At 47.4% G+C, this 25342-nt stretch overlaps 1 protein-coding gene across 1 annotated transcript in view; it reads right to left on the bottom strand.

The window, feature by feature from the left end:
• The window catches only part of SLC3A1 (solute carrier family 3 member 1), a 73742-nt gene extending 48630 nt beyond the window's left edge, over window positions 1-25112 (bottom strand). Inside the window, exons 1-4 of the mRNA XM_069234005.1 lie at window positions 24490-25112; window positions 11033-11212; window positions 10727-10881; window positions 8760-8885 (exon numbers count right to left, since the gene is read on the bottom strand). Of these exons, the coding sequence (XP_069090106.1) occupies window positions 8760-8885; window positions 10727-10881; window positions 11033-11212; window positions 24490-24922 (894 nt within the window). The 5' untranslated portion in view covers window positions 24923-25112. The remainder of the gene's footprint in view (window positions 1-8759; window positions 8886-10726; window positions 10882-11032; window positions 11213-24489) is intronic.
• Window positions 25113-25342: the final 230 nt, after the last annotated feature.

Raw genomic sequence — 25342 nt, 5'->3', positions numbered from 1 at the left:
CCTACCCCAGTACAAATTACTCTACGGTCCTCCAGACAAACAGGTGAGTACACTGTGAGCATGATGCGTGGGCCATGAATGTATGGACTGCTGTGGATGTAAGCCACATGTTGGGGTGTGCTGAGGCGTTCTGGCCAGAGTGCAGCATGTTGAGGTGGACGGTGTATGTGCATCAGGAACTGGTGGGCAATGAGTATATCAGTATGGACTGGTGAGTGAATTCCATTTCTGCTGTCTGTTCCCTCCAGGTCTGCGCCCACCAGAAAAAGGGTATTTGGCATGCCATCTCCAAGGAAGTGCGGACCCTAGGGGTCTTTCACAGGCGGAGCACCCACTGCCGCAAGACATGGGAGGACCTGCACCGCAGGTCAAAGAAGACAGCGGAGACCCAGCTGGAGCTGGCCTCCCAACGTGGAAGGGGTGCCTGTCGCACCATGACTCCCCTAATGTTCCGCATCGTGGCGGTAGCCTATCCGGAGTTGGATGGGCGCTTGAGAGCATCACAGCAGACACAAGGGGGTGAGTACAGAGTCATGACTTTGTGCGCGTTAAGGTGTTACCTGGGTGGGGGATGTGGGCTGTGGGTGCCCATAGGCCAGGGCGAACATGGCAGTGTAGGTCCCTTGTTGGGCAGGCTCTGGAGCACTCCCACCCCAATAGTGTAAGTGGCCATCTACTACTGGGCAAGGTCCTATGGGTTTCTGGTGTGTAGATGCTAGCGTTAGGCATTGTACCCCATGGGCTGGTGACTAGCTGGGTAACTGGTAGTGCATGCCCTAGTGCATAGGCCTGATCCCTGTGTGTAGTGAACACCAACGGTGGTGTTGTTGCTGGCATTGACCAAGTGTATCCTCTGTCTCTTCCCTCCCCTTCTTTTTTTGTCACCCTGTCCTTGTGTGCATTAGCATCATCTGGCAGAGAAGCAGAGGCACCGGCGACGGAGGGAGCTGCATCCCACATGGGCCTGGAGGCCGAATCCACTGAGGGTGAAGGCACCAGTAGGACAGAGGGCGAGGGGAGCACCACGACGGGGACAGGAGGGGAGACCAAAGACAGCGACTCCTCCTCCAATGGAAGCTCCCTGGCGGTGGCGGACACCTCTGTGCCCACCCCAACAACACATACAGCTGCCACCCCCCCCCCCCACCAGCACCGCCCTCCCAGCAGCCCCTCAGCGTGTTTCCCGTGCCCGCTCAACCAGGAGGGTAGGAATCTCCTTTGCCCCAGGCACCTCAGGCCCTGCCCCAGTCAGCCCTGCTGCCCTCAGTGAGGAGGCTATTGGCCTTCTGAGATCCCTCTCTGTTGGGCAGTCAACCATTCTGAATGCCATCCAGGGTGTCGAGAGGCATTTGCAACAAACAAATGCATACCTGGAGGGCATTCACTCTAGCGTGGCAGCCCAACAGAGAGCATTTCAGGCTCTGGCCTCCACACTGATGGCAGCCATTGTCCCTGTGTCTAGCCTCCCCCCTCCAACTTCCTCTACCCAGTCCCAATCCCCTCAACCTCAGCCTATCCCAAGCACACCTTCAGACCAGCATTTACCCAAATCAACACACAAAAGTGGCTCAGGCAAACATAAGCACCACACCTCATCTCACAGGCACTCACACAAGCACCATGCCCATGCACACACACCAACATCCACTGCCTCCACTGTGTCCCCCTCCTCCTCTTCTTCCACCTCCCTCCCAGTATCGTCCCCACTCACACCTTCATGCACTACATCATCATCCACTACCTCCATCACCAGCATGCCCATCACAACACACCCCTCACTGGCAGTCACCACCCCAACAACCATGCACACACCCCCTGTGTCCTCTCCCAGTGTGTCTGTGACCCCTCCTCCCAAAGTACACAAACGCAAGCACCCACCCACCCAACAGCCATCCACCTCACAACAGCATTCAGCCCATGCATCTTCACCCAAACTCAGCAGACAGACACCTCCTACAACCACTCCCTCTTCCTCCACTCCCAAACCCTCTCCATCTTCCTATCCCAGTTTGTCTAAAAAACTTTTCCTGGCTAATGTTGACCTCTTCCCTACCCCTCCCCCCGTCCTTCCCCTCGTGCCCTGGTGTCCAGATCCCAGGCCAGCACCTCAGCCACCAAGTCGGCATCCACTGTGGTCACTGCAACTCCCAGAGGATCAAAGGGGGCACCCGTCAGGCCAGGCAGTGTGCCACCGACCCCTGCAAAGGAGCAATCCATTCCGCCATCTGCCAAGGTGAAGAAGGGGCCAGCATGCAGCACGGCCAAGGAGCATGACCCACCCAGCAAGGCCTCCTCCAAAACTGCATCTGCCAGTGCTAAGGTCCCAGCAGCATCTGCCAAGGTGAGGAAAGGGCAGAAAAGCCAAGGCAAGGTACTTCAGGCTTCGGCGGCACCAGGTGAGGTCCTGGTGCCCACCATCAGGACCGACAGCCCCGCCACCTGTGTCACGGTAAGCACCGCCACAAGCACCAACACAAGCACAGCCGCAAGCACCACCACCTGCACCGCCACCTGCCCCGCCGCTGCCACAGCAACTGTCAGTAGCAGCATCCCCAGTGGGCAGCCGTCCGAGGCTGCAGGAGATGGGCTGGTGCCTCCCTCCACCACTGCCAGCACCTGCACGACGGACAGCACCACCAGCATCCCCGCCGCAGGTACCGCCACCTGTGCCGCCACCTGCACCACCACCTGCCCCGCCGCTGCCACAACAAATGTCAGCAGCAGCATCCCTGGTGGGCAGCCGTCCGAGGCTGCAGGAGACGGGCTGGTGCCTCCCTCCACCACTACCGGCACCTGCACAACGGACAGCACCGCCAGCATCACCCCCACAGGCACCGCCATCTGCACCGCCACCTGCCCTGGCACTGCCACAATAAATGTGAGCAGGAGCATCCCCAGTGGGCAGCCGTCCGAGGCTGCAGGAGATGGGCTGGAGCCTCCCACCACTACTGGAAGCACCCCCACCAGCACCGGCACTACCACCAGTATGCAGCCTTAGTCGCCGCAGGCTGGAGTTGGGCCCTGCCTCCATGGAGTATCATGCTGTCTGTTCCCTGCTAATCTCGTGCCTCAGACACCCAGGTGAGGGAATGTGAACTGCCACACCCCAAGTGCAGCATCACTGGGCACAAAGCCCCTCCAGAACCAGTGGAGAAATGCATCCCCTACCCCTATCCTTGGCAGGATGAAGCAGACTGGGCACAAAGCCCCCTCCAGAACCAGTGGAGATGCCACCCCCTTGAGAGACTGTGGCTTTGCACTTCCCAGGAGAAAGCAGTGGGCAACCCACCCACTTGAAAGACTTGAGAGACTGTGGCTTTGCACTCCCCAGGACCAAGCAGTGGGCAACACACCCACTTGAGAGACTGTGGTTTGCACTCCCGAGGACATTGCTGTGGGCATGGAGCACCCTCGAGGAGCAGTAGCGTAGTACCATCTTCCGGCTGAGGTGCCCTCTCCTTCCCCATCCCCCTGAGGTGCCTGTGTGTTTTCTACCTGATGCCCCTGTCGTGTTCTCTCCATATTGAGGCAGGAGTCAAGTGTGGGCTTTGCCCATGATTTTTGGCCCAGTGGGCCATGGACATTTACAAAGAACAGTGTACGGCCTTCTGTACATTTTGTAAATAATTGTATGTACTGTTTTTCGATTTGTTAAATATATCTGCCTATTTCTAATATATCACAGATTTGACTCCATTCCTCTTGTCCTTGTGTTCTTCCAGGGGCTTACGGGGTGTAAATGTAATGTTGATGCATGTTTTTGTGTGTATGGTGTTGTGGGTGAGGGAGGGGTGGGGGTGTTGCGTTTTGCATGTGTGTGTGTGTCACTCTCTTTTTACTCCCCCTTCCCTGTTTGCTAGGTGCAGTACTCACCGTGGTCGTCACCGCCGCCTGCTGTGATATTCCTCATGTATGAGGAGGTAGACCAGCATGGGTAGGACCTGCAGTTCGGGCTCCATGGCGTCCTGGTTCTTCGTTGATTGTCGGAAGGTGAGTGGTTTCCCTTCCAAGTCCTGTTTCCGCCGTGCTTTTGATGGCGTTGGTACCGCTGGCGGATTGGCGGGTTGTGATGGGGTGGGCGGTATATTGTCTTCCGCCTGTCTTTTGGCGGTGACCGCCGCAGTGTTTGTTGCTACCGCCGTGGCGGTTGGTGTGTTAATGTGGCTGTCTGTGTTGGCGGTTTCCACCGTGGTCGTGATTCCATTTTTTTTACCGTCGGCCTGTTAGCGGTATTGCACCCGCTTTAACACCGACCGCCAGGGTTGTAATGAGGGCCTCAGTTTGTTTTACCAAGTAGTGTTATTGTTAGTTTATTAGCAATTAGATGCCTCCATTTACATTTGAAAAGCTATTTCTGCTACTCTCGCCCACTAAGCTACTTACCCTTTGATTGCCAACAAAAAACAGAAAACATGACATAAAATGAATTTTATTCCACAAGTATGCCAAGCACTATGACATATGATACCATCAGCCATTCCTGGCATTTCAGTCAACAGCACGTTGGACTGTGGGACTTGTGGTTTTTCATTTACTATTTCCTTATGGGTTCAAAACCCCAGGATGTAAAGTGATGTTGGCTAAAATTCCACAACGGTTCGAAGGTGTTCTACGTAACACTGATCCATGTGCCAGCTATGTTTTAATGTTTTACAGAGACTTCTAGTCCATTTCACAAACTGTGTCATATGTAAAACCAAAAGTAAACTCTGGTCATATATTTTGTGGGTTCACACTTTCACTTATATCATGCATTAAAACTAGCAATGGCAATGCAAATCATTTAGTCTTATGTGTAATGGAAAGTTGTAAATACGCCAGCAAAGGTACAACATGGACAGCAGCAACACAACCTCCCCAAAACAAAAAATAAATAAAGGGCAGGTGGCAGTAGCAGGAGCAACGACACACATTTATCTCACACATATAGAACAGGTGCTACACAAAAATCCAGCACACTAAATAGGAGGGAGGGGTTTAAAGCAGTGTTATACGCTGTTGGTGAACAGACCTAAACATAAAAACAGTACAAAACTGGAAGAACTTGCCAAACCTTCTAAGGAATTCCCATTCATTCAGGTACTCATATACAACGATGAACCTTTATTTATCTGGCATGGTTTGCTTCATCAGTGGGTTCCACGTTAGGCACTGAAAAGCATCTGAGAGTACTACTGTTCAGTGGTTGTACAGTTTCCGACATATGGGGTTCTTAGTTTGGGAGAGGTTATGCCCCTCTTTTGTTGACATTTATGGTCACCCTTTTTTAAATTGATAGACATATTAAAATTGCAGAGGTAAGCTAAAAATGTTTTTTACTGGTGTTCCTTTACCACAACATTAGGAACAGGACGATAAAGCAATGGACCCTGCTTATCTTGTCCGTCAACATGATTCAACATTTAAATATTGCCTCAAAGGAGTCTTGCACTTTTCTCAGTAACATAAGTATCTCATATCAAATATTGTGAAATGTTGTGGTTCACAGGGCATCTTCTTTAAGTATATTCAATATATCCAATTTATCCTTTGTTTTCTTCATATGATTGGGCAATAACAGTGGAAAACACTCTTCATATAGCACATACATCTTGGGCAGAAACAGTACAAGCTCCCCTCCTTCACAGGACAAAGACAGAAAGGCAGCAGCAGCACACGTTTTCCCTATCACAAGACGGGCACAAATTGTGAAGCAGTAGTGCAAGCTTTGCTTCCTCGCAGAACAGGTATAGGGCGGCAGTAGCAAAGTAATATTCCCTCTCTCATAGAAGGCAGCAAGTGCAATTGTCGCAGAACAGATGCAGCAGGGCAGACTAGTACAAGCTTTCATCCCTCACAGAACAGAACACGTAAGGCTTGATTGACATGTAGCTTACAGACAGCTCTGGAGCGAGGGCTTAACTCATTGAGAGGAACGTAAAGGGGAATGAGGGAGTGAATATATGAGTTCTGACACCATTCCCACTTCAGTGATATTTCATAGTGGCATTCTAAAAGTCTTCCTGCTGTCAGCTGAAGACCTGCTGTTTGTGTTGATTCTTTGATTTTCCAGGTATGGGGAAGTAGTCGTTGCTCAGTAGGGCACTGCTATTTGGAGTGTCCTATCCAAGCCTAAGTAAGTGTGCTTTAGACAGGCACACAGGTGCCCGCCTTTTTTAAAAGGTTTGGAATGAATGTGCACTTGGCGCTGTGCAATCCCAGCCTCAGTGGTGCACCTGTTCGCAATGTTGAGGGCTGCCAGTGCTCCATGGTATACAAACTGGTTAATGTGTGTGCTTAGGACATTGTGAGACAGACCAATGACTGCATGGAGCATTGTTTCTTTTAGTCAAATGTATATAAAAAAACACGCCCCATTTGTGAATTGGTTTCAAAAACTTTCCCCAGGCAGTACGCCGTAAATTGACTCTTAAGAAGTAGCCAAGGCATGATCAGTGTTACTAGCCTAGTGGGCTATTAAATGCAATACATTTTACTCATATTCTTAGAGTCATTGGGGAGACCTTCACAGCCCCAAACTGCATATAAAGCGGGATTTACATCCTATTAAGTTTTTAATTGGCCCAACAGACATGAACAAACAGACAAAAATTATACATAATTCGACAGCTCTTTGATGAAAAATACAATGATCAACATTTGATTTAGCAGGCCCTTTAAAGTAACATTCAATTTAATGCACTTCATTGGACAGGCCATTTAAAGAATTGTACAGCTAGCAAATTATTGTTTGCCCTGCCTTTCAGTAAAAAATACATAGAAAGGCAATGATTAGGCTTGTTAACGAAACGTGTAATGGATGAAAAAAAAACATAATAGGGCACGGAGTTTAAAGAAACTGCAATCAACAGCCCTTCAGTGGACAGAATTAAAAAAAAAAACAGGCGGGGCTCCTCTGTTACGGCGGAGGAGCAAAGCTCCCCTGCTAACAGCGACAGCTGCAAATCTTTTACCAAAAAATGATAACAAACATAGGCCCATATTTATACTGTTTGACCCAAACCAGCGCCGGCTTGCATCAAAATATTTACCGCCGGCTAACGCCATTCCTACGCACCACGCGGGTGCCTTATTTAAGGACTGACATTAGCCGGTGCTGCGGGCTGGTCAGAGTAAAAAAACCAGGCAGCGCCGGTGTAGGGGAGAATGGGGGTTGTGCGTCAAAAAATGGTGCAAGTCAGGTTTGAGTAAAAAATCATGGCTCAAACCGGACTTGCGCCATTTTTTGACACACAACCCCCATTGAAATGACTCCTGCCTTAGCAAAGACAGGAGTCATGCCCCCTTGCCCAATGGCCATGCCCAGGGGACACTAGTCCCCTGGGCATGGCCATTGGGCACAGTGGCATGTAGGGGGGCCCAAGTTAGGCCCCCCATGCCACTTTAAAAAATAAAAAAATAATACTTACCCCTACTTACCTGTACCTACCTGGGATGGGTCCCCCAACCCATGGGTGTCCTCCAGGGGTGGGCAAGTGGGGAAGGGGGTGTCCCTGGGGGCAGGGAAGGGCACCTCTGGACTGCTTCCATGGTAAGAGACCATGGAAGTGGGCCCCCATGTCCTTTAACGCCTGCCCTCACCCAGGCATTAAAAAACGGCACACATCAGGCTGTGCGCCATTTTTTAAGGCCCGCCCCCTCCTGTGCGTCAAAATGATGCAGGAGTATAAATAAGGCGCACAGGCCTTAAAGTCATTTTTTGGATGGGAACGACAAACCCTGCATTTCATTAACGCAAGGCGGTTTCCTGCATCCAGAAAATTACACACAGGGGGTTTTTGACGTTTGCGGGGTCGGGCGTCATTGTATAAGTATGAGGCAAGGTTTGCCCAGAATGTGCGTCAAAATGTTTGACGCACATTCATCGCAGACAGAGTATAAATATGCCCCATAGTTTATTATGTTTATTATCGTATTTTTGTAAAAGGGACGGGGCCACAGGCTGTGACGTGCACTGAGGGGGAGTGCACAGCACTCCCTCACACTGCGCCTGTATGTTTGGCCGGCCGTCTCGGGACGGCCAAACACACATGCGCAGTAGGCTCTCTCTGTTGCCGGGCTGGAGAGAGCAGGCACAGGCTCTCAGTCTGCCTGGGAGCGCGCTGGCAGGGCAGGCTGCGAGCCTGGGCCTGCAGCCTGTCTGCAGAGAGGAGCAGTGCGGTGTTGATTGTGGCGGAGGCAGCGGCACAGGTACGTTTTTTTTTTATTAATAAATTCCCTGTCACCTCCTCACCCGCATGCATGCCACCCCGCCCCTACTTAGCACCGTGAGCCGCTCCTGAAAACAAACAAAGCTTAAATGGACAATGTTTAGGGCAGGCCTTTTAAAAAAGCATGTTGAAAAGCAGTGCTCTAGACGGGCTCAAAATGAGAATGAACAGCAGTACAGCGGATAGTCTCGCCCACTACAAGAAGAAAAGGCAGCTCTATACAGGAGATAACATCTGAATGAAAAAGTACAAGAAAGGACACTTTTCTGGATAGTCCCTTTCAAGAAAAAAATGTTCCGAATTATATTTAGAAACCTTTAATTTCATGTCTTCACCACCTCAACTCGTCATTTGCTACAGGTATTTTTTTCTATAAATACACCATTATATTTTAATATTGAATAATATTGATTAACTTATAGCAAAAACTCAATTTCAAACTCCATTATACTTTGTATATTTATATGACTATATGGTACGCTACAAACACTGTACATAAAGTCCTTGCCATAAAACACAAAATAAAATGACTCTTAAAAAAAGACTTACTTTAATTTCTGCTTGCACATCAGGATTGCGGATATTTAAATCAGGTTGTTCTTTGAGAAACTGGTGAAAATAGCATTGTTTTCTTATGTCATCGTACTGCCAGGAGGAGTTACCATAAAAACTGACCTGGTCGCAAGAATTACAAAATAACTGAGTTAGCACAGATAGAAAATGTTCTTCAAATCATAGAATAGCTGGACTGTAGTTAACATAAACACGGGCACTGAAACATCCCCTCGTAAATAGCATTGATGCTGGGTACTTTCACTGTTTTTCTGCCAGTTTGCAGATATAGGCTATAAATGGGGAATACCACATGTAAAAATTATTTTGGTAATTTTGCGTGCATTATTGCTGGTGTCGCTGTAGTTTGCATGGGCAGGTACCACTAATTGGTACCTGGTAATACTTTCCCACAGGAGACAACACAATGTGTGCTTAGCTCCTAACAGGCGCTAATGTTTACTACGATTCTTGCCCTGACACAAACCTATTAGCTGTTTTGATTAGACATCCTCAGGGATGCTCTGACACTGGCGTGATATTTTTGGAGCTAATGAACGTTGCAGGATGCCATTGGCTATGCCATAAAAGTAGGTAGAATTGGTACACACCTAGTAGTAGAAATAGTAGTTTGGCAAAACTACATTGAATGTGCAAAAATGGGGAATACAAAGTTTACAAAGCCTTAGTTTGTCTATTGGTTTGTTTATAATTTATATAGTTTTATAGTATTTGCTAATAGTCATAACAAAATCAAAAATGGTGATGGCGAATTCAGTGACTTTTTAGAACTTGAAAGATATTGCTCTCATTCAATTTTTGTTTGCTTGCTCTCTACCAATTTAAGAAAGAAGTTTTCTTTCACTTAATTTTCAGCTGTAGTTATCTTTGGTGCAGCAGGCCAGATATCATCCATTTTTAAATTATTTGATCGAACCCTATCCCTTCTGCATGCTGTGCATCTAAATTGATAGGGATCTCTGTGAACTTTAGGGCCCATATTTATACTTTTTTAGCGCTGCATTGGCGTCACTTTTTGACGCAAAAGCGGCGCAAATACAATTGTATTTTGTAAGTTTGCACCACTTTTGCGTCAAAAAATTACGCCAATGTGGCGCTAAAAAAGTATAGATATGGGCCTAGGTTTCTTTCTCTATAGTGCTGTGGCTTTTTGCCATTTCCTTTGGTCCTGCCTTTTTTTGCATAACAACGTGCTGTATTCTTGTGTTTCCCCTGCCTAGCTCCAGTTTCCCCATACTAATGTGTCTTCCCCTTTTCTACCACACCACCACCATGTCTCTGTGTCTGCCTTGGGTCCATCCTGTTTATCCTTATGTCTCTGTATGCCCCATCTATACTCAGCTTCTTGTACAATACTGGTGTACCCCCATCCCAACCCTGACTTGCTAGTTGCCCTCACCCATCCCAGCATGCCTCCCCCATGACATGGTTGACTTGTGTGAACAATTTTTGTAACTTCAATAAAGCATCCCATTGTCCAACATTACTCGACTCTGCTTCTCACCAAGGCCACCTCAATATCTTGACACTACCTCGTCCTCATCCACCAACACCCTTTAGTGTGCACCAAGTTAGTCGGGGGTTGAGTCTGACATTGTGGGCAGTGGTTCTCAGGCGCTAAGTCAAAACCTCTAGTTTGAAACACTCCAGCAAATACTCTTCTGGAGTTTGACAAATGGCATTAGCAAAGAAGTTTGTTTGGTCAAGTTGGTGTGCTTGGAGCAACAGGCAATTCTTCGGCACCACTCAGCAACAGCAGAACATGAGTATGCACAATCAATGGCTCGTGAAAGCACTTAAAAATGCAAAAAGATAGGTGAACAACAGAGAACATTCCACAACCCTCATCATGGTTGCCATGTTTTGTGACATTATATAATCTATTTAATGGACAATTTGGGGATGCTGTTGATCGCTTATGTTAAAGTAAAGTATATAATTACCCAGTTATTAGGAGTTGCGGCTTCAGTTCCCCCACCAGTGCAGTTGTGCCAGATGTAGTAATCTGTGTATTTTCCTGTCCGATTCCTACTTAGTTGAAACCAGTTGTGCTTATCACTAGTGTGATTTGGTATCAAATCCATCACCAACTTCAACCCTGAAAATATAAAAGAATGACGAGACTTTATTGCGGCAAGTAAACATTCATGAATAAAAAGGCATTGGTAGGTGAATCCCATGACATCACATTTCCTTTTTCTCTGATTGTGAAAGATGATTGGTGCATTCCCAATTTTCGTCGACCATACCTTTATCGTGCATGACAGCAATCAAGTTGTCAAAATCTTTCATGGTTCCAAAGGTTGGATCAATCGCCCTGAAGTCATCCACTGCATAACGGAAATCTTTAATCGAAGATTGATAGAAAGGGGCGATCCAAACTGTCTTTATGTTCAGGTATTGAAAATATTCCAATTTTTCTTGAATGCCTGAAAAATTGAGGTGGTGACCACCAAAAACAACAAGCATTTTATCGTGTATTCTTAACGTTTGCTATACAGGACAACTATATACTGCAAAGAGTTGGATGGATGGATATACATTTGTTAATGCGTATGGATGAGGTGGCAAATAAATTTGCTGAAAAACAAACAGGGCACAATCTATCATGTTGATAAATAACCCTGTGGTGTTTATTCAAAACCATATCAAAATCTGCAAGGGAGAAGCCAGAAACATAAAATATCCCCCACTTTGAACCATGTCCCGAATAAGTCTGGGTGAGCCCTTGAGGCAAGCAAACTTGGCAGTTGTTTGGGAGATTGCTCCCCCTCAGGGAATTCTGAAATTCTTAAACTTACTTTTGTCCATTCTTCTTTGTTTTTTTTTAACTTCCTGCCCTATTCATCCACCATCTATATTCTTTCTTGCCACCCATCTTTCTCTCCATCCATTTATACATCTTACCTTCATTCTTTTTTTCCACCATTATTCTATAATTTCTCTCCATCCATTCATCTTTCTCTCAATGCATCCATCATCCATTCTTCGCTGTCTGTCCCTGCATTAATACATCCATCTATCCATTCTCCTTCCTTCTCACCACTTCTTCTACCCAACCCGCCTTCTCATCCTTCTACCGTAGGAGGCCATATGTATGAGCTTCATGGAGACCAGGGTTTCCAGTCAAAGTTAAAGGAGCCATAAACATCTACTTAAATGTTTCAAGTTACACCGAACTGCCCAGTGACACTCACCCCACTCTTGCTGCTAGAGTGGGGTGTTAATGACGCCCTTGAAAGTCTGGACTGCAGAACCTCCTGTCCAGACAATAGGTCGAATTCTGCATCTAAACATGAGAAAACCAAACCTACCGTGCCTCTCTGGAATGAAAACAGCCTGGATATCCTTGGGGTGGTCATGGTATTGTGATAGCCTGCCATTAACCCATTAGAATGGGATTAGATCGTTCTGATTGTCTGCAAGATAGGCATTCCAAATGGCACTCACACTTTCCAGTCACCCTTGGATTGACAGTTTGGGACAAGATGGACGAACTGGCAATCTTGCAGCATCTCTTGGCCAGATCCCTGTGAACGTGGGCATGGAAAAGAGTCTTGGGAATAGAGGTGTTGCCCAATGATTCGCTTCTGCTCTCCGCACCCCAAAAAAATCCACACTCCTACGTATGGACAAGTTTTATTGCTGATATCTATGCAACTATGTAATCTAAAGTGACAATAGGAGTTTTCAAGTTTTTTAATAGGATAGCAGTTGCCTTGACTTAAGGTATTGTAATGCCTGAACATCGCACCACCTGAATGTTTTAGATATTACCGGACCGGCTTCTCACTTGTTTGGGAGTGTTGCTTTACATATGCCTCAAAACACTAATTAAATATGCTAAAACCTTATGGAAGTATTATGTAATATGGACTGGTATGTGAGAAGGAGACATCAGGCTTTGGAATTAGTTGTGCTGCCAGCTTCAAACTTCAGAAATAGCTTTTTTAGCATATTTGATGTACGCTTTTAGCAGCATGTGTTGATTTCATTGGGTTGACACAGGTAGTAAATATTCTGCCTCTAGGGAAATCATTCAAGTCAGGCTGTACATTGCCTGCTCACAACAGGTTTTATTTAGCAAACCTCTGTTGACTTTCACATGTCTGACTGAAATCATTTATTGCATGGAGCTGTCTGGGGTGAAAATATTTCCACTTTGCGTGGCTCTGCATGGCATAGTAAATCTGGAGTAACACAAGGCAGTGCACGTCACTGTCTTGCGTTACTGTGCCTGGGAAGGCATTCCATGGGTAGAGTGTCCACCCATGGTTTTTGGTGCATTCCCACATTTACTAACACTAGTAAACCTGGGAATGTGTCAAAATGGTACACCTTCCCTTGGGAGGGGTAATGAGGAGAAATGTGTTTATGCAGCACATGTAGAAAGTGGAAAAAGCCTCTTAGGATTGTTTTTGTGCAGGAAAGTATGCCTTCCCATACAAAAACAATCCCACCTGCAACACAGTGGGTGGGGGGGGCAAGGGAACCCTTGCACTATGGTGCAAGGGTGGTGCATTAGTGCTTGGCAGACAGTTGTGCATCAGAGATAGAAGAGGAATGCACCATATCTTAGTAGATATAGCACATTCCTTCCCTCTCCATTTGATGTCGCGAATTACAGCAAGTTGTCTTGCTGCACTGCACTGCATCAAATGTTAGGGAATCTGCACCCCAATACCTCATAAACAGCCACCTGTGTCTACCTGAAGCTCAATCCTACCAACAGCGTATTCCTGCTGTTTGCCAAGAACAATAAGCAAGACATATTGATGGCTTCAGCCCCCAACTTTTACCCAATGTTAAGTCACTTGGATTCATCCTAGACACAAACCTCACCCTCAAGGAACACATTGCCAAGAGGGCGAGGACAACCTGTTACCAACGCTCTCTACTGAAGTAAGTAAAATCAAACTCTACAGGCTCTACTTGCCAGCATGCACCTCTTCAAAACCAGCTACATTGTTTACAAACCCAGCACAGCTTGCCCCCTGGTCTGCCTAGTTGACTATCTTAGCATGGGGCATATTTATACTCTGTTTGCGCTGGATTTGCATCATTATTTTTTTTGCAAATCCGGTGCAAACTTAACTCCATATTCATATTTTGATGCTAGACCCGTTTAGCATCCAATATAGGAGTTAATGTCACGTTTTTTACCGTGGAAACCTACCTTACGTCAATGAGTTGCAAGGTAGGCGTTCCTGGGCAAAAAATTACTCTAAGGCATTTGCACCGAATTTATCGTCCCATGCAAAAATGACGCACGGGAGGAGGAGGGCCTTAAATAATGGCGCTATGCCTGTTTAGCGCCATTATTTAACGCCTGGGTCAGGGCAGGCGTCAGGGGACCTGTGGGCTCATTTCCATGGTCAGAGACCATGGAAGCAGTCCACAGGTGCCCTTCCCTGCACCAAGGGACACCCCCTGCCACCCCCACCCACCCCTGGAGGACACCCAAGGATGGGGGGGGGCCCATCCAAGGTAGGTTCAGGTAAGTAGTTCTATTTTTTTTTTCTAAGTGCCATGGGGGGGCCTTACTTGGGCCCCCTACATGGCACTGTGCCCAATGGCCATGCCCAGGGGACAGATGTACCCTGGGCATGGCCATTGGGCAGAGGGGCATGACTCCTGTCTTTGCTAAGACAGGAGTCATGTCCATGGGTGTTGTGTGTCAAAAGATTACGCTATTCAGGTTAGAGTCAATATTTTTGACGCTAACCTGACTAGCATCATTCTTTGACGCACAACCCCCAGTCTTACTTACGCCTCCCCTGCCCGGTTAGCGTAATTTATTTTGACGCTTACTGGGCCTTAGCACCGGCTAGTGTCATTCCTTGAATATGACGCCCGGCTGGCATCTAGGAATGGCAGTAACAGGAAGTAAACATTTTGACACAAACCTGAGCTAGTGCAGGTTTGCGTCAAAAAGTATAAATCAGGGCTAATCTCTGGTGGCTTTCAACACACCTGCAGCCAGGAAACCATGAGACTGAAAACAAAGGAGTGTAAAATAGGAACAAGGCAACATGCCTTTTCCATCAGTGCACCCAGGATCTAGAACAACACCCCTGTACCCATCAGAACCATCCCAATTCTGCTCCAGTACAGAAGAGAGAAAGGTAAGAGAGAAAAATAAGAAAGTACATACTAGTAAAAGAATAACCTTTTTAAAAATCAGCTTGGGAAGCTCTGGTTAATCATTGATCCCAATGTGTAGGGAAATGTGGCCCATATTGGTGCTGTGCACCCTTTAATAAATATATTGGAGGTCACCTGTAAGTTATTTCTTAAACATTATGGCCCATATTTATACTTTTTGATGCAAAACAGTGCTGGTTTGCGTCATTCCTGAGCGCCAGCCCTGCGACAAATTTATGGAATACCGTAAGCCGGCGCAAAGGGTGGGCTAGTGTCTGGGAAAATGACGTTAGCCAGGTGGGGGTAGCAATATGGGGGAAGGGGGCTTTGCACCAAAAAATGACACTAGGCAGGTTAGAGGCAAAAGAAATGCCTTTACCCAGCCTAGCGTCATTTCCTGACACAAAACTATCCATACCACATGACTCATGTCTTGTAAAAGACAGGAGTCATGCCCACCACCCCAATGGCCAGCACAGGAGGCAAGGGTCCACTGGGCATGGCCACTGCACCCAGTGCCATGTAGGGGGGGCCATTTCAGGGACCCCATATCACTTTAAAAACATTTTTTAAAGTACTTACCTCTACTTACACTACTTACCTGGGATGGGGTCCCCCCCATCCTCTGGTGTCCCTGTGGTGTGGGTGTTCCTGGGGCTTGGGGTGGGCACCTGTGGGCTCTTTCCATGGTGTTTGACCATGGAAATAGGTCCGCAGGTCCCCTAACGCCTGCCCTGACCTAGGCGTTAAAAAATGGTGCTAAGCAGCTTAGCGACATTATTGAGGCCCGCCTCTCCCCCACCGCACAATTTTTGCACGGGAGGATAAATAAGACGCTAGGGGCTTGAGTAATTTTTTGGACGGGAACGCCTGCCTTGCATCTCATTGATGCAAGGTGGTTTCACGCATCCGAAAAATGACTTTAACTCCAATAATTTTGACGCTGGATGGGTCTAGCGTCAAAATATAAAATGACGCAAATTCAGTGCAAAGTATAAATATGCCCCGAAGAGTGGCCTGTGCTGACAATTGATTATGAATGTACAATAAAATATGTACTTCCCAACTGCCCAAACCAGGGAAATTCACCAGTTATACATAACTGACATCAGTATGACTTGCACTGCTGTGATGCACTGCTTGTGACCTCACATATTACATCACTGATGACATCTGAAATCTATGGCGGTGCAAGTTAAACTTATTTCAAGTACGTATAAATGGCAAATTTCCTTGGATTTGTGTTTAATAAAAGTATCAATCAATCAAAAAACTAATAATTTATAGAGCGCACTACTCACCCTTGAGGGTCTCAAGGCGCTTGGGGATGGGGGGCTAGGGGAGGGTCATTGTTCGAACAATCATGTCTTGAGGTTTTTTATGAAGAGCAGGAGGTCTTTGGTTTTGCGGAGGCTGGTGGGGAAGGAGTTCCAGGTTTTGGGGGCGAGGTATGAGAAGGCCCTGCCTCCTGTGGTGGTGCGTTGGATGCATGGGACTGTAGCTAGTGCGAGGTCACAGATTGGAGGTTGCGGGTGCGAGTGTGGAAGTTCACTCTTGCGTTGAGGTAGGTTGGGCCAGTGTTGTGGAGGGATTTGTGTGCATGGATGAGGATCTTGAAAGTGATTCTCTTGTCTAGGGGGAGCCAGTGAAGGGATTTGAGGTGTGGTGAGATTTGTTCATGGTGGGGGAGGTCCAGGATGAGGCGTGCGGCTGTGTTCTGGATTCTCTGGAGTTTGCGTTTGAGTTTGAGTGTGGTGCCGGCATAGAGGGTGTTGGCGTAGTCTAGCCTGCTGCTGATGAGTGCATGGGTGACGGTCTTCCTGGTCTCTGTGGGAATCCATTTGAAGGATTTTTTCAGTGTGCGGAGTGTGTGGAAGCAGGAGGAGGTTACTGCATTGATTTGCAGGGTCAGGGAGAGGGAGGGGTCCAGGATGATGCCGAGGTTGCGTGCGTGGTTTGCGGGGGTGGGTGCGGGGCCTAGGGCGGTGGGCCACCAGGAGTCATCCCATATGGTTTTGTTGGGGCCAAAGATGATGATTTCGGTTTGGTTGGAGTTAAGCTTGAGGTGGTTTGTTGTCATCCAGGTGGCGGTGTCAAGGTGTGGGGGGGGGAGGTTATGAGCCAGGTGGGAGTTCAGGCGTTCTGTGGGGATCTTGTCCCACATGCGGTAGGGCGTGGTGTGTTGGTGGTGGTGTGTGGGGGGTTTGGCGAAGGAGAAGTGCGCGCAGTGGTGGTCGGTCCAGTGGAGGTCGGTGGTGTGGGTGTAGGTTATGTGTTGGCTTGAGGTGAAGATTGCGTCAAGCGTGTGTCCTGCTGAGTGGGTGGGTGCTGTGACCAGTTGTTTGAGTCTGAGGTTGGTGAGGTTGTCTAAAAAAGTAATGCTTTTTCAGGGAATTTCTACGGTTTTCTTAAACGTGAGTTAAAAGCTTACTAGATTGCTACCTTCCTCACATATGTCACTGTAAAATATATATGCATATATATATATCACTGGAAAAACAAAGACGTTACCATTAGGAAATAGAATTAAAAACACCTTAGAAATTCATTAAAAACCAAAGGTTACAGAGACATTATAGTAAGATTCAGACCAGCAGTTATAGTTATAGTTATCTCATGTAACTTTAAACTGCGCCCTAAGGTAACTGTATCTCGCACCCCAGCCATGCACAGTTTTCTCATCCATAAATTCACTACAAATATTGCAGTGATATTATCAATGATCTCATAGAAGATGTCATGACTGGTGTAGTATGTGGGGTAATTAGCAGTGCATGGCAAGAGCGCAGATCTTCCGGTAATCCAACCACTGTTGTGCACAGCCTCTGGCCGTGCAGGGTATTAGTTGGTGGCAGGGCCCTGCATCCAAAACCCTTCACGCAGCCAACCCAATACTGCACACTGCTTTCGGCGGAGTGCTGCAGAGGATTAGCCACAGGGACTTATTTTTTAAAGAGAAGAGGGCAAGATGAGGGCCATGTGGCCCCCCTGTCCGAGCTTGGTAAGGCCCTGGGGACACCATCCCCCAGGGCCACTAAATAAAAATAAAATTAAGGGGAAGGGGGCACGCTCCCTCCCTCCTTGGGCTGAATCAGCCCTAGAGACCCCATTCCCCATTCCTGGGTTCATTTTTAGGGGTATGGGGGCATGTAGCCACCTCCCTCAGTTGTTTTTAGCCATGGTGACCCTATCTCCCGGGGCCCTGCAACATAAATGTGAGAGAGGGGGGCAAACGCCCCCCCTGCTCTGACCAAATGTGTCCCCAGGGACCCCATCCCCAGGGCCTGGCACCATATTTAAAGGGGAGGCATCCATCCCCCTTCCCGGGCTTATTTTGGCCCCAGGTACCCCATCCCCCAGGGCCTGGCTGAATATGCACAGGGGGAGTGGGGCTGAGGGGTCCCTCTCCCTTGGCTGATTTCAGTCCCGGGGACCCCATTCTCCGAGGCCCAGCCAACAAAGGGTGGGTGCCCTGGTGCCCACCCAGGGCATCCACATAACTATCATTGAGGGCTCGTGGGGAGCCCTGAAGCCCCCGCAGCCCTAGCCGGCTTCCCTTATCCAGTGGGAGCCAGTATTGCTCCCGCCCACAGGGAGCAGCTAATTATGCTGCTCCCTGCGGGTGGGAGGAATCTTTTAATCTCTTTCTCTGCCCACTTAAGTGCGGGCAGGGAAACAGATGAAAATTCTGCACCCAGTGGCGGAAGCATTTTTCATGCTCCCACCTGCTGGGAACGGACTTGATGTTTGCTCCCACTTGACAGTTGATTTGAAATTGTTCCAGTGAAACAAGAGCAAACACAGGTTTTCCTGAGGGTGCTAGTGTGTGTGCAGGGACACCCTGAGACATGGGTTGAGCCGGCCCCAGGGGGATGAGGTCCTCAAGGCCATTAACGGCTCAGGGAGTTACCCCCAGGTACAGATGCCACTTGGCAGTTATAGTTAGCATCACGTTTCAATAGGAAAAGCATTTTTTGGTTTGCTTATTACTTAGGTGCTGTTTCATGAATCCTCATTAAACTTTCCAAAACAAGTCTCATCCACATAAGCTCCTTCCTGGAAAGTTTCTAGGTGAACTGATGAAGAAAAAGGGTGGTCCCAAAATGTGTTTTCTCTATTCATGTTTGAAACCGATTGATTCTAAGATAAGATCTGATTGATTGCCACCACTTCAACAAAGATGTGGTAGCAGCCATTTTAGGATTCAGGGACTCAGTCCATGCCCTTTATAAGACTATAAAAACATATAGGGGGCAGAGTAGGGACACCCTGTCTCCCTAGGCATGGTTGGGGTTGGTCTCATAGGCACGAGGGAACTCACTTTCACACAAAATACCCAGCTTCCGCAGGCACCAATGATGGGTGCTAGCTGAGGAGTCAGAAAGGGCAGCAAGAACCCTGGAGCTGCCCCTGCGGCCCTCAACATTTGGCTATGTTGTGATGCCACAGGTGGACATCGGGGTACACACTTAAAAAAAGAATAATAATATATAAATAAATAAGCACCCTTGAAATGATGTAATTTCAGTCATTTTGTGTTTCATTAGGTATGCTATCAATGTAGTTATTGAACATTTCATGAGTGATGCAATATGCAAGGGTAGAAGCAGTGCGTGGTCTGGGCAAAATTTATAGTTACTTTAGGGCATGAGTTATAGTTACTTGAAATAGTTATATCTGGTGAATTTCAATGGTTTTGCATGTTTAAAACAGCATTTTTTACTGACATCTTCACCTAACTATAACATCACTTTAACCTTTGTGTTTTTCAGAGAATTTCTAGGGGTTTATTAACTTAAAGTAATATTTTATTACTATATGCAAAGCCATCACCCACCGCGACGCAGCACTGACCTTTTCCATCTAGTGTAAGGCCCCTGGGGCCTCTTCAGGCTTGTGGAGGAGAGGTTCCACACCCTCCTTCCTCATTTTTTTATACGGCCTCAGGGGATGGTGTTCCTGGGGTCTTTTTAGGTTCAGGTAGAGGGGCTGCGTGCCTCCTCCTCTTAAACAACATATCGACTCTGGGGGGTGGGATCCTTGGGCCTCTAAGAGGATTGGGGAGAGGGGCCAAGCACTGCCTTCCCCCTAAACACAATATATGCACCATGACCCTCCCCCCAGGCCTAGGCCCACCCCGGGGGTAATTTGTTTTAAAAGTGTGGGATCCCAGGACTTTGCTTTTTTTGTAGTGTTATCACAGATTTGTAGATCCTCTGCAAATTTGCATTAACTGCGTGCACATTGCTGAACATATTTGCACAAAAAGAACTCTTTCTGGACCATGATCTATTAAATAAATTATTTTGTTTTCCTCTCACTTGCAGTATGGGTGGCAGCAGTATTTGGGCTGTAGATCGGGAACCCTACTAATCCTGGACTTTTCTGAACACTGGAGAGGCAGTGGAATCCAGGGTAGGGGGGCTTGCGTTAATCCCAGCACATTTTCTTATCAAGAAATGCAGTGAAAACATCAAAACTACGCCTACAAACAGCCCATTATTCTCTCTTTCCATGGGGTGGTTTGGGAGTTTTCTGTCACAAGTTAATGCCCCCCCACACACAAGTGGTGTACTGTTGTTTATCAAGAAAGGTGTGGAACAATGGGTGGTAGAATTTTGATCAATATTTTCAGATTCTGAAACTTTATTTTTCAGAAATGTAAGGAAAATGTCTTATTGTAGTTTGATGTTTAAATGGCATACTGTGTAGGAATAATTGGAAGGATCCATGTAAGCCAGACTGCCCAGGACTTACCCAGGTGTCTCATTTTCAGAAATGTCTGGGGTTGGTATTTTTTTCCTGAGTGCCGGCCACCCCTGGGCCTAAATATTGCAGCTCCACACATCCACTGAGATATTTAAATTAAAAGGAAAATTCTTAGTGATTCCATGTTGCATTTTGGAGCCTTGAGTAATATTCCTACAAACCAAAGATGGGTACCATTTTTGTTGGACGAAGTGTGGGAATACAGCATAGTAAAACATGTGTTATTATCTTTTGTGTGTTTCTCCATTGTAGGCTTCCAAATGTAAGTATGTTTTTAAGAAACAGTGCATGTTGCTAAATTTTCTCTGAATCACATGACATTAAGGGTAACTCCAAATCAAATAAACAGCTGTATAAAGCCACTATTGCTAAACACAGGTTCTTAGGCACATTAAAAAAAACATAGATTTCTTTCATACCCATTTTTTCATTCATTAGATCAAACCTTATGAATTGAGGCATTGTCGCTACACATTAATATAATATTAAAATCATCAGCTTGGTTGATGACTCTGGATATCGCATGTTTACTTACAACTAATAAACCAATAAATATTATCTATCTATGTGACCTAAAAAAGCTGACAGTCATAACATTATATTACTTTTGCAGATCAGATATGGGGGCTACAAATTACAGATGTAACATTGTCCCCTATTTCTAATGTTCCTACTTAGTTTAATTAGTTATATGTTTCAGCACCAAGACTGCCACTTGTCTGTGGCCTACAGTTCCTGCTCCTTCCAGCCTGATCCAGTGGCCGTCATTTGACCAAGTGACATTGCCATTGCCTGAGTTTTCGAGCCCGGGGTTTCCTGCACCCCGCCCACCTCAGGACCTACTGAATGCAGGCTGCAGCATGACTGTGCAGTGCGACCACGTAGCAGATGCATGCAGCAGGTGTGCTGCTGCCGTGCCGCAGGTGCACCAAAGGCAAGCCCATCTGCACCCGTCTGCACCTTGACCAGGCTGAGCACCATGACCCATGGCCCTCCCACCATCCATAGATGTACCATCTCCTAGCTTTACACCCTCAACCCTGGACGCCACAACAAATACTGCCACCCTGCCAACCCACGCTCCATGGTAGGACCTTTCACCTGCACCCACTGCCACATCACCTGCCACAGCACACACGCCAGCCCATTGACCAGCTTTTCCCTGAGCACACCACAGACACCACCTGAAATAAAACACCAAATTGCATGCACCCTTCTCAAAACACACATTCCCTATGCAAACACATCACTGAGCTTTGTATCTTATATCCACCCTCAACCCAACATCCTCTTCCTCACTGAGACCTGGCTCAACCCCACTTCTGTGCCCAATATCGCCACCACACTACCCAAAGTATACAAGATTACTCACCACATTAACAAGCCTGGCGGAGGGATCAGCATCATATACAAGGATTCGGCCAGTGCACCACCACAAATGACATCACCCCAGCCATGGAACTCCTCAACTTCTGACTCCAAACAGACAGTAAAACCATCCTCCAGGATCATGTCCAGCCTTCTGCAACTTCATTGCCTCCCCTCGCCATAGATGCCAACAATGACATTTTCCACAATTACCTTAAATTCCATCTTGACGACCCGAATGACATCAACACTACCAACCTCCTCGACAACATGAACAACATTGGACTCACCCAAACTTGTCCACAACCCCATGCACACTACAAGCCCCATGCTAGACCCCACCTTCAGCGACAGCATCAGGTTCAGCCACACCACGGAGCTCACCTGGATTGACCACTACATCATCCACTTCAACATCACCAGCTTCTGGACCTCCTCCCCCCTGTCTGCCCAACACCCCCCACTGCAGCTAAAGCAAGGTCTCAAAGGACACATGGATCAATGCTCTCAACACTTTCCACCCCATCAACCTCCAAAAACCTAGACCAGAACATCAGAAACTTCAACAATTGAATCACCAGCTGTGCTGCCAACATTGCTCCTATCTGCAACAACACCCACAAAAAATCCACCAAGCAGGCTGGCTGGTACAATGAAGACCTCAGAACTGCTAAGCAACACCGTAAACAACTGGAAAGAAGGTGGTGCACCAACAAGTACACAACCCACAAGATCACCTTCAAGACAGCCCTCTACCACTGACAGTTGAGAGAATTTAAGAAAAAAGCCTTAGCCTCATGCATCAAATCATACTCCAACAACAGCAAAGAACACTTCAACATTGTTAAATAAATCTCCACCCTCTCAGCTACAACAAACAACATTAGCCCCACACAGGAACTCTGCAACAACCTTTCAAGCTTCTTCCACAATAAGATTTCCAACATCCACAGAAACTTGAAACATCAGCCCAAGACCACCAACTTCTTCAAGCAACACAATGACCCCGCTACCACCACCGACATCCGACAAACCGAATGGAGCCAGGTCGCCCACATGACACCGGCTCCATCATGAACTTGGTCCCAACCGACCCATTCCCTCACTACATCTTCAACTTAGACAAAGCCAGAATCAGCCGCATATCACCACCTTATTCAACGCCTCGATTGCCACAGCCACCTTCCCCAAGGACTGGAAACGCAGTTTTGCGTCAAAAAAATGTATACTCCGTTTGCGCCGAAATTGCGTCATTTTTTTTGACGCAATTTTGATGCAAAACTAACTCCATATTTATACTTTGCCGTTAGACGCGTCTAGCGCCAAAGTCCATGGAGTAAGCGTAATTTTTTAGCGTGGACACCTACTTTGCGTTAATTATATGCAAGGTAGGCGTTCCCGTCTAAAAAATCGACTCCGAGGCATGTGCGTGGGATTTATACTCCCGGGCAAAAATCACGCCCGGGAGTGGGCGGGTCAAAAAAAATGACGAACGGCCGCTTTTGCGCCGTTTTTTAGCGCCTGCAAAAGGCAGGTGTTAAGGGACCTGTGGGCTCTGAAGGAGCCCAGAGGTGCCCCCCCCATGCCTCCAGGGACACCCCCTGTCACCCATGCCCACCCCAGGAGGACACCCAAGGCTGGAGGGACCCATCCCAGGGACATTAAGGTAAGTTCAGGTAAGTGTTTTTTTTTTTTTTTGTGGCATAGGGGGGCCTGATTTGTGCCCCCCTACATGCCACTATGCCCAATGACCATGCCCAGGGGACAAATGTCCCCTGGGCATGGCCATTGGGCAAGGGGGCATGACTCCTGTCTTTGCTAAGACAGGAGTCATTTCTATGGGGGTTGGGAGTGAAAAAAAATGGCGCAAATCGGGTTGAGGCGAAAAAATTGCCTCAACCTGACTTGCCCCATTTCTTGACGCCCAAGCCCCATATCCCCCTACGCCGGCGCTGCCTGGTGTACGTCGTTTTTTTTAACGCACACCAGACGGCGCCGCGGCTAACGCCGGCTAACGTCATTCAATAAATACGGCGCCCGCATGGCGCTTCAGAATGGCGTTAGCCGGCGCTAATTTTTTTTACGCAAAACTGCGTTGGCGCAGTTTTGCGTCAAAAAGTATAAATATGGGCCTTAGTTTCATACAATTCTCCTTTGTAATAAAACACTACGTGCAATGTATGCAGTGCACGAGCTTCGATTTGGTTTTACTTTGCTCATTTGCTGACGTAAAGTATAATTCATTTACATGATTTTTTTGTCGAAACACAGGTGAAACACAGCCTTCAGCTACCCTAACATTCTCCATGAGGTTCTGTGCATGCAATAGCCACATTAAAAAATCTGCATCAGAAGTATTCCTTTACAAGTGTTAATTGTCTTCTATCATTTATTATGCGGAAACATGTGCATGCATTGTTTCTACCTTTCAGATCCCCGCCGCCGTCCATGTTGCTGTCCTTGAAGGATCGTGGGTAGACCTGGTAGATGGGACTCGCCTGCCACCAGACGAGACATTTTGGAGACAAGGCTATGATTGCAATTGTCGCCCCGATGATCGCTATGGTACCAACGATGATGAGCCAGAAGATGATCTCCCTCGTCACCCTATACCGCGCCTGGGAGGAGAACTGAAGCAGGACCTCCTTGGGCATCCCAGCGTAGGGCTTCACGATGGTGGATCCGGGTGGCTGCGTTGCGGCATCCTGGATGGCAACTGTGCAGGGTTCAGGGAGCTCTGCCGGGCAGCTGCCGCCCCCCTCCTTCTCCACTAAACCTTCATCTGCAACAAACCCGTTATTAGCGTGACCAACCTTCTCCTTCATCCCAAGAGATTCCACCTTTGTGTCTTCGGACATTTTAGAGTTGGAGTACGTCAACGCCGCCCGCTTCTCTGAGCCCTGTTCCGGAATGGAAGAACTGTTTATCTGTCGAGCTCCCTGACGTGAACTGGAATAAGTAGCTCGCCTGAAACCAAAGGCCGAAGTACTGCCAGGTAAGCAGAAAGCAAAGTTCAGAGAAAGAATGACGGAGAGGCCCCCCCCCCTTTCTTCCAGGGAGCAACCCATTAAGTGCCTAGTGATAATCCAAATAGGGGAGCGGGATCGTCTTTGTGGACTCAGAGCTCACATGTTTCATCTGGGCTGGCTTACTCATTGATCACCAGAACAACAGGCTCCTTCAAGCACTGATAGCTTTACTCTATGTAAACTAAACCACCTTCACCAATCTCCTTTTCACTGAAAGCATTTCCATTTATGTTCCGTGGTAATAAGTGG

This window comes from Pleurodeles waltl, chromosome 5 (genome assembly GCF_031143425.1).
Source record: "Pleurodeles waltl isolate 20211129_DDA chromosome 5, aPleWal1.hap1.20221129, whole genome shotgun sequence".
NCBI classification, from domain to species: Eukaryota; Metazoa; Chordata; class Amphibia; order Caudata; family Salamandridae; genus Pleurodeles; species Pleurodeles waltl.
Note: the sequence above shows the minus strand (reverse complement) of the source record. Positions and strands in the feature narration are given on the sequence as shown.